The 9,470-nt window shown below is 37.3% G+C and overlaps 1 protein-coding gene across 1 annotated transcript; it reads left to right on the top strand.

Moving 5' to 3' along the window:
* On the top strand, nucleotides 1-9,293 carry c7b (complement component 7b). Its single transcript, XM_042509705.1, is given in 21 exon segments — nucleotides 1-46; nucleotides 1,532-1,578; nucleotides 2,099-2,160; nucleotides 2,446-2,521; nucleotides 2,778-2,923; nucleotides 3,228-3,349; nucleotides 3,352-3,373; nucleotides 3,476-3,540; nucleotides 3,543-3,613; nucleotides 4,063-4,191; nucleotides 4,758-5,001; nucleotides 5,302-5,415; nucleotides 5,618-5,784; nucleotides 5,865-6,093; nucleotides 6,757-6,928; nucleotides 7,087-7,174; nucleotides 7,365-7,497; nucleotides 7,729-7,920; nucleotides 8,030-8,126; nucleotides 8,230-8,411; nucleotides 8,919-9,293. Coding segments are annotated over 21 exon segments (2,577 nt in total). The 3' UTR covers nucleotides 9,092-9,293.
* The last annotated feature ends 177 nt before the right edge of the window (nucleotides 9,294-9,470 follow it).

Consider the following 9,470-nt stretch of genomic DNA (forward strand, 5'->3'; position numbering starts at 1 on the left):
ATGTATGCAGACCCATGTGGACTCACTGCTCTCTGGCCTCAGCTTAGTCAGACCTCTCTGCTCATGACTTTTCAAATTGGAGAAGATCCAGATCTGGATGTGACGTTGGTCCTGTTCTCTGGAACAAATTGCATGATGACCTGAGATCTGTGTCCCTTATAAGAAAACATTTCACTATTTTCTGTGGACTGGATGTGAGGTTTGTCAGCATCTTTTAAAATCACCTTTTTTGTTGATTATGCATTTTCTTTTTTTTTTTATAATATTCCTCTGGACTATTCACTTGTTGCTGTATTTGTTTGCATTCAAAGAACGTTGAGTTTACTTGTAATGAAAAGAGAATATGGATTAAATTTTGTCCAATATGAAAACAAATTTCCATAAGATACTGGATTTGTACAGCATATTTTTGAGATATTTGTTTGTTGCAAGGTTTATGTAAGGGTGACTGGGACAAAACAGCAGGATTTAACAGTTCAACAAAGAAAAAAGTAAAAGATGGCAAGAGACCTAAAAATTATTAGATATTATTAAAGAAAAAACTAGGGAAAATATTCAGAAAACAATATTTGTAAATTTCCTAACTAGATATTTGAAATTATGTTAAATAAAGAAAACATTTTTTTTAAATCATTTTCCCTTATTTCTCTTTAGCTCTTTCTTGATGCCATTTTCTTGTTTTTTTTATTTCTTTTTTTTGTTGCTTATTTAAGGTAATTTTCTTGTAAATTTTGACAAAATTCTTGCTATTTTTTTTGTCCTCTTCTCACGCTTCTGAAAGAACTGAAGCCAATTTTCCCTGCATTCAAAGGGTTAATGACAAGGCTGTGCACAGTCAGGCTAAGGACAGATTAATGTTATTTATCTATGGAATTTATTTTTTATTTTCAAATGCAAAACAGACACAAAATTAGAATTTGGAAAAGCTTAGATGACTGACTCGATAAAAAAATAACAGTTTTGAATTAAGATACTCTGTTTTGGGCTATACATAGGAAATGTGGATTGAATTAATACTGTCATGTTGGCATAAATACAAAGCTGGTTATCACAAATGAAGATATGGATGTTATTTCCACACGTGGTTTGGATTTACAGAGCAGCAGAGACCGTTGCATTCAAATATGGGCCGAATTGACCCTTGCCCAAACTCAGCTTTGCAGATCCAGGACAAACAATTGTGATGCAACAAGCCCTGTCACACAGAGGCTGTTTGCAAAAAAACAGATTTTTATCACATATTTTTTTGTACCCTCCAGCACTCAAAAAAACAAAACAAAACAGAGCTATCAAACTTTTTACTGGAAATAAACTCAGTGTTGCTGGAAACAATAAAGTGCAGTTAAAAGAGCAAAACTCCTGGTCTTGGACTGAAGCCGTGGAAAAGTACGCTCTGTTCGTGACTCATTGAGTGAACAGAGGCGGTAAAAATCTGCTTGTTCAGATTTGATAAACGAGTTTCTTCAGCATGGGAATTCCTGAACTGTTGAGTAATCTACACCCCGATGATTATATGACCCCTGTGTTACAGATCTGGACCAGACGAGAGGTCTGAACTCTGAGGAGAACATCATGAAGGTACCCACAACTCATTTATCATTCAGATTTAGTGCCACTATTAAATATATAATATATATATATATATTAGTATTGTTTTGATGCTGTAAAATTTGATGCTGGCAACTGGTCAGGTGATTTACATTAACTTCTGGCTTTTTAAAAAAATAAAGTTATTGCTGATTTGTATATGAAATACATGGATTATCTTGATTTGATGGAATAATTTACATTTTTACTTTAAATATTGCAAATCTAAAATTCTATGGGCAACCAACCTGTAATTTTTACTCAGAATGTAAATGAGTATTTTTACAGCGTGCAGCCTGTTAATGACCAAGAATAATTTGATATTCTTAGAGAAACTAGTACTTTTATTCATGGTGAACATGTCAAAATTGGACGTTTTAAAGTAAGTTCCTTCATGTCACGATAATTTGTTGGGAATTGAACATTTTTTAAAATTGTGCTTTTGTGTTCTGATTTTTTTAAAAAACACGATTAAGATCGAGTTAATGATTTCCTTGCTTTTTGTTTACAGTTGAATTTGGCTGCAGCTTTGTCTTCTTTGGCATTGTTGGTCGTCTGTCTGTCTCCAGTTCGGTAGGTGCGCACGTAAACCACACAAGCTGCCTTTACATCTTGTAACATTGAGAATAATGTACTGAGAGTATGAAAAAATGTCTTTTTCCACGTATCTATACAACGTTAATGTAGCTTTTTTAAAAAAATTGTTGTCAAAGGACTGTTTTTTTCCCTTGTGCTTTACTGATCTTATGTTATTTCACTGCTTTAGTTACCATAAGATGGATAATAAGTTTCAGTTCATTCTTGAGAGAAATATAACATAAATGTTTATTAATAATATCAATACCCATTTCCCCTCAGCTGTGTGCAGCGTGTAAACTGTAGATGGGGCCCTTATGGAGAGTGGTCTGAGTGTGACAGCTGTTCCAATACACAGGTACTTCAGAGGACACACACACATACGCTATACTTGTGGGGACCATTGAATTGTGGTTCTAAATTGAAGCCAAAATAAAAATTAAAAATAATAAATAATTAATAAATTTAAAAAAATGAAATAATACATAAATAAATGAAATAAAACAATAAAAAAAGAAATAAAATAATAACTCAATAAAAATAAATATAATTTCTGCAATTTTTATTCACATCTTTAAATTATTTAATGTTTGTTATTGTTGCTTCTTTTGTAGGTGCGAACTCGCGGTGTACAGGTCTATGCCCAGTTTGGAGGTGTGCCGTGCTCAGGAGAAGCCACACAAACACAAACATGTGTCTCACAGAAAGGATGTCCTCTGGCAACAGGCTGTGGAGACAGGTTCCGCTGCACCTCTGGTATGTTAAGACATTGTATTCAACAAAACGTGCCTAAAACTTTTTTTCCCCCTAAAATATTACTAGGAATTTCTATTTTTAATCAATTAACCAAAGCACCATGATACCAGTTTATGCATTTATAGTTTGGGCTGAGTGTTTTAGGGTACATTTTTTGCTCATGATTTCACTCGATATGTCTCACTTGTCCCCATTAGTCAGTTATGATTCAAAAAAGGTTTACGCATATGAAAGAAAGTTTTTTTTTCTCTATCTAAATACATTCTCCTGCAATGTGAAATGAAATCTTTAATTAAATCTTGATGCAGGTCAGTGTGTATCAGCCAGTCTCTGTTGTGTAACGGAGACCAGGACTGTGAGGACGGCCTGGATGAGAGAGTTTGTGAGCGAGACAGCAGCCAGTACTCATGTGATCTCGACAAAACACCTCCAACTCTGACATCACAGGCCGAGGGTGAGTAGCTACAATTACACCAAACATAAACTTGTAAAAAATAAAAGTGTCCCCTTTCAAATAAAAGACCATGAAATTGATTTTTCATGTCACATTTTGCAGGTACAACGTGTTGACAGGCGAACTGAGGGCAGGTGTGATCAACACTCTGAGCTTTGGAGGGCAGTGCAGAAGGTGTTCAGTGGTGACCATAAAATCTTTTACAGACTGCCACAGAACATCCTCAGGTACAGCTTTGAGGTGAGTCAAACATGAAAATCACGTGCACAGATGAGGAGCAAATTTGATCAGATTTTTAGGCAGTAAATACTTTAAAACCTGAGCAAATTGGTTTGAATTTTGGTTTGAGAAAGCAACGAATGACAAGATATGGCTAAAAAATTACCAAGAAATTATTAAAAAAAATAAATAAATAAATAAAATAAAAATATATTACAATTTTTCTGTAACATGATTTCAAATATAATATCATAATAATTATATTGTTTTTTTTGATAATTTTCTAATAATCCTCCCTCCTTTACAAAAAACAAATTCAGGTAATTTTTTGCCACCATTTACCGATTTCTCCCAACATGTGGATAATATCTTGTCACGTTGATCTTTGCCATGTTTTTGAAAGAAATCCAAACTCAGGTTCAACTCAGCTGCTCTAACGATACAAAATGCTGATTGTGTTTGTGCTGCAGGTGACAGTAAACAATGAAGAGAGCGATGAATCTTACGATAGCTCCTGGTCCTACATGCAGCACATCCAGAGCAACGCCTTGGTGGGACACGACCGTCGCACTTTCCACAAAGAGCTCACTGAAGATAAGGTAACCGTCTCCTTCACAACTGACTTATTTTAGACTTCTTACAGCAAGTGTTGTACAAACTGACATAAATTGATATTGCAGTTTGTGACTTTGTTTTTCTTTTATGCTTCCGGTGATTGAAGACTTAAAAAATTGAGGGGTGCATGTTAACAGCAAAACTACTCAGTTGGTAGTTTGTTTATCAAGGCAGCGGTAGACCAACAGCTCCAGTGTTCAGTGAGGTAAAATTACCGTTTTTGTCAGTGGAGTCTTGCTTTGAAGAGAGCACTTAAGCGTTTCACTTTTAGTTAACTGACTGGATAAATGAGACTCAGCCTTCACTGTTCAATGTTTTGATACAATTTTGCTGTTGTTGATCACTGACCCCTTTGACTTCAAGAACTTTCTATGTTTTTTGATTCTTCATTCACCAGAAAAATATGAAAAAACAGTTTTCATAACAAATTAGGCATTCACAAGGTGTATGCTTAATTTAATTGATATACAAATGGTCATTTGAGGGGTAAAATACTCATTTAAAGATTTCTGTTCAGTATCTTTCATATTTTTTCATTTCTATCATCCAGACATCCAGAATTATAATCCTGAAGAATAAAGTGGAGCTCGCCCAGTTCCAAAACTCGGCCCCTCAGTATCTACCTCTGGCTGAAAGCTTCTGGAAGGCCTTGTCCTCACTGCCGTACACGTATGACTACTCTGCCTACCGCCGGCTCTTTGAGACATACGGCACACACTACCTGTCCGAGGGCTCGCTCGGAGGCGAATACCAAGGCTTTTTGGAGTTAGACCGTCAAAAGCTCGAATGGAACAGTAAGACCTTAAAAATAATAATGTTGTTGTTAATAGTTCCTTTAATTTTGATTGAGTGCTTAAGGGAATGTGATGACATATTTTTAGGGAATATTGTTATTTTTTTTTATTGGATATTGGCTAGTACCACACATGAAACTCATTTTAGTTGAGTTTAATACCAATAAAAGCTAATTTTTGCACCATCTGTATCACCTACATTATGTTGGTTTTCTTTACTTACTAACATTTAATGCCTGTTAGCTGATAATTTACAAATTTGGAACTTTTTTATATCTCTTGCTTCTGCTTTGTGTAAAGGTATAACAGAATCCGAGTACCAGAGGTGTTGGAGAAAAGTGAAACGCCGTTTCTTCAGGAAGAAAGTCAAAACAGTCTGTGAAAAACTGACAAGCTCTTCATCCGACAGTGATAGTGAGTGAAAGCAATTTCATTGTCAAGTTTGGAATTACATACATGAAATTAAAACTTTTTACCAAATGATAATTTTATCATTTTTCAATAACATAAACCTGTCAACATACACTCAATTAACTATCACAAACACAAGACAGCAGAAAACATTAATTAAATGTGACTTTCATGCAGCCTAAACTCTGTTGTAATTTGCCTTCAGGACAGAATGTTAACAAGTTGCACATTAAGGTCAACGTGTACGGAGGGAATCCAGCCCTGAAAGAGGTTCTGAGTCCCCTGGATCTGGAAAACCCAGAAGCCAACGGAGCGCACTACGACAACTGGGCTTCGTCTGTCAGAGACTTCCCTGAAGTCACAGACCAGAAGGTTAGCAGATGGTTTAAGTGTCCAGTTTTCTGTGTGTCTCTCTATAAATGCATGTAATGAAGTTTAATCTTGTTTTCCAGCTGCGTCCTCTGTATGAGCTGGTGAAGGAGGTGCAGTGTGCGGGTCTGAAGAAGCTCCATCTGAAAAGAGCCACAGAGGAGTACCTGGCCGAGGAGCACCCCTGTCACTGCCGGCCGTGCCAGAACAACGGCCAGCCGCTGCTGATAGGGACCCAGTGCCGCTGCATCTGCCGGCCGGGGACGTCAGGACAAGCCTGCGAGAGGGGGACTGTGATCGGAGAACAACCAGGTACACAACAAAGGAGGGGATCATGTTGGGTAAAAGGTTTAGTTTGTCTTAAAAAGTATAAAGATTGAATCCAAAGATTTAAATGTCAAGATAAATGTCATTGTCAATAAATGTTCATCCGGAAAAAAAATTGTAACAAAAAAGGAAGTAAATAGATAAACTAAACAGATTTATTTGCTTTAAATTACATCAATAAAAAAACCAACTGATTGAAGCTGTAAATATCAGCTCAAGAAGTACACATTAACAAAAACAACTTTTGTTTTCTTGAGAAAAATCTCAAGAAATCTGCCCTACAAAATATCACGAGAAAACAAGTTTTGTTACCTTGAAATTACAAAATAATGAACTTGTGAAAGAGAATTTAAAATAGTAATGGCAAGCACAGCTTTTCTCAGCCTCCGTAGCTTAAAAACCAATGAAACCAAATCTAATAGTATCAAGTGATCAGTCATGAGACTTTGATGTGCCGTAACAAGGCAGCGTTCCTAGAATTTGAAGATTAAATAAAGACAAAAATTAAAGAAAGGGTTCCAAATAATCATGTTTAGTTCAAAATGTGTTGTATGAGAATAACAAAATAAAAAGGATATTAAATCCAGGTTTTAAAGTAATACCAGTTGCTTTAAAACTTTCATTTTATTTTTTTTGCATCTCTTTTAGGGTTGGTCCATGGTGGCTGGAGCTGCTGGTCCTCCTGGGGATCCTGCTCTAAAGGTCAAAGGTCGAGGACCCGAAGCTGCAACAACCCCGCCCCCAGCAGAGGTGGACAGAGCTGCACCGGACTGCAGGTGGAGCAGAAGCCTTGTGAGGACGCAGACATCCAGTACTTACAGTAAGGACACATTAGTTTTTCATGTGATTCAAAAGTGATAAATTAATGATTAGGTTCTCAATATAATAAAATCTAATCCACACACTTGTTTGAAATATTAGAGATGCTTAATAAGCAGAAGGTTTTTAGTTTTCTCACTGTTAACTGTTTGTGTGCAGGACTATGGAGCCTCAGTGCTTCAGTCTCTCTGCGACTCCACCAAAGACATGTGGAACTCCTCCAAACCTCAGGAACGGATTTATTCAGGTGAGTGTGCTGATTGATGCTGCATTTCCATCTGTCGAAACTTCGGAGACCACCGGGCGCTTTGTGTTTCAAAAGGTTGCAAAATTGTTGTAAAGTTGCAGCTTTTTTAAAAAAATGTCATGGCTCATGGTAAATCAGTGATTACATGCATGTTTTTTTAGCTTAGCTAATGTTTTATTTTTGCCCTCAGAATCCCAAAGACGTTTACGTGGTTGGAAACACGGTGCAGTACTCCTGCATAGACGGTTATTACCTCAGTGGAGATGCTGCAGCTGAATGCACTGAAACCCAGAAGTGGAGGACAGGAGCGATGGTTTGTAAAAGTACGAATTCACTGCACTAATTCTGAAAGGGAGATTATGTATTTGGTATTATGTATTACTACAAAAACATCTTATTGTTAAAATTAAAATGGGGTTTGGTTGAAGGTTGGGCTATTGACCGATAAGGTTTTTTTTCTGATTATACATCAGTGTGTTTTGTCTCATTCTTTGTTTCTGGATTCTTTAGTTCAAATGCCAAACACATTTTTCACTATTTCTAATCCCATCCAGGTTCCACATGTGGGATTCCTCCACTCAGTGGTAATGTGACCGCCACACTCACCAAAACAGCCTATCAGATTGGAGACAAAGTGTCCCTGTCCTGTCCTGCGGGGTCGGTGCTGGATGCTGAGGTGTCAGAGGTCATTTGCAGTCCCAGTCTGCAGTGGTCTCCTTCGCCTGCCAGTGCTAACTGTAGAGCCGGTACAGTATTTTTACTCTAAGTATCAAATGTAAAGATCTGCACATTGATCAAGTTAAGATTCTTTCTGTGAGTATACAAACATCAGTTGGGCTTTTATTTTCTTTTCAGCGCCCACTGCTCCGTCTCCTCCATCTGGCCTGAAGTGTAAGCTGTGGGAGAATTTAGGACAGACGGAGTGTGTGTGTAAAAAGCCGTTTGAGTGCTCGTGAGTGTGATTTTTACATTGCACACAAAGAAATGGTCTAAAAGGTGTAAAAGTACAAAAAAAAAATGAACACTGCATTTTTCTGTCTATTGTCTTCATGTAGGACTTCTCTGCAGTTGTGTGCCGGAGTCAGCTCAAGCCGAACTCGTTTACTCAGTGTTTGTGCGCTTGGAGCTCTGCGGTGTTTGGGCCGCAGCTTCCAGCTGGCCAATGACAGCGACTGTAGCTGGCCGGAGGAGACGACCACGTCCTGCGAGGACTGCAAACCGGGGACAATCTGTCAAGGTTAGTCTGTTGGGCCTTCTTCTTAAAGGATAATTCCTATTCATTACATTTTAATCTTGTTGTTTTGAGCTTCATATCTACACTGTATTAATCTTAACATCAGTGCAATGGGACAAGAAACACAGACAATGGAGCTTCAGTTTACTTGTTTCAGCTTTTTTTCCCAATACAAGTACAGTTCAGGTTTAAATGCCAAATTTTAAAGTCGCTGTTCCTCTCTAGATTATTCATTAGCCAAACAAAGTGAGAAAATTGAACCATGAATCCTTCAGTGAATCAGTCTGTAAACTGCTCTGGTAATACTTTTACTGCTTGCTTTTGTTTTGATTTTCCATTCAAGTCTAAGTAATTTGGATGTTTGTTTACATCCCGTCTGATCATCTGACTGCAAGTGTTTGCTTGCTCAGTTTTTAGCATGGTTGGCCAACTGAGGTTTTTATTCTTTAACTCATATATGGTGTCAATATGACTGCATCACTTCATATAATTGTTATTTTATCATTACAGAATCAAAATGCGTCTGTCAGAATGCAGCAGAATGCCCTGAAGACTCCGCTCCGCTGTGCGTCAGCTCTGGTGCGGGCGACGCTGCCACAACGATGAGCGAATGTGAGGTGGGAGCCAGACGGTGTGCCGGGGAGCAGGTCAATGTCATTGGTATTGATGCTTGTCCAGAATAAAGATGGCAGCTTATTTTACTGTCTCACAGTGTAAATAAAACAAGGGACGAGATTTCTTTTGATGACTGAATTGTAAATAGATGTAAATATGTTCCTCTGCCATCATGTTATATTTGTCGTGGAGGGCTAAACAAAAAATATTGATTCCAAAGTCACTGATTGTTCTTGTCATAGAAAGTTAATAAAACACGTTCTTGGATTACATTTTTGTCCCTTTGTTTTTAAAATCAGACAAAATCTATAAAATTTTAAATGCAGCAATTTGTTTTACAAAGAGAGTACAAGATCTGAGACAAATATCTCTAAAATTTCGGTGGAAATTTGTTAAAATCTGCACTGACTCTACATGAAGGTGAATGGTGGTCAAACTAGCTGGTCT

Source organism: Plectropomus leopardus, chromosome 20 (assembly GCF_008729295.1).
Source record: "Plectropomus leopardus isolate mb chromosome 20, YSFRI_Pleo_2.0, whole genome shotgun sequence".
In the NCBI taxonomy this organism is placed as follows: Eukaryota; Metazoa; Chordata; class Actinopteri; order Perciformes; family Serranidae; genus Plectropomus; species Plectropomus leopardus.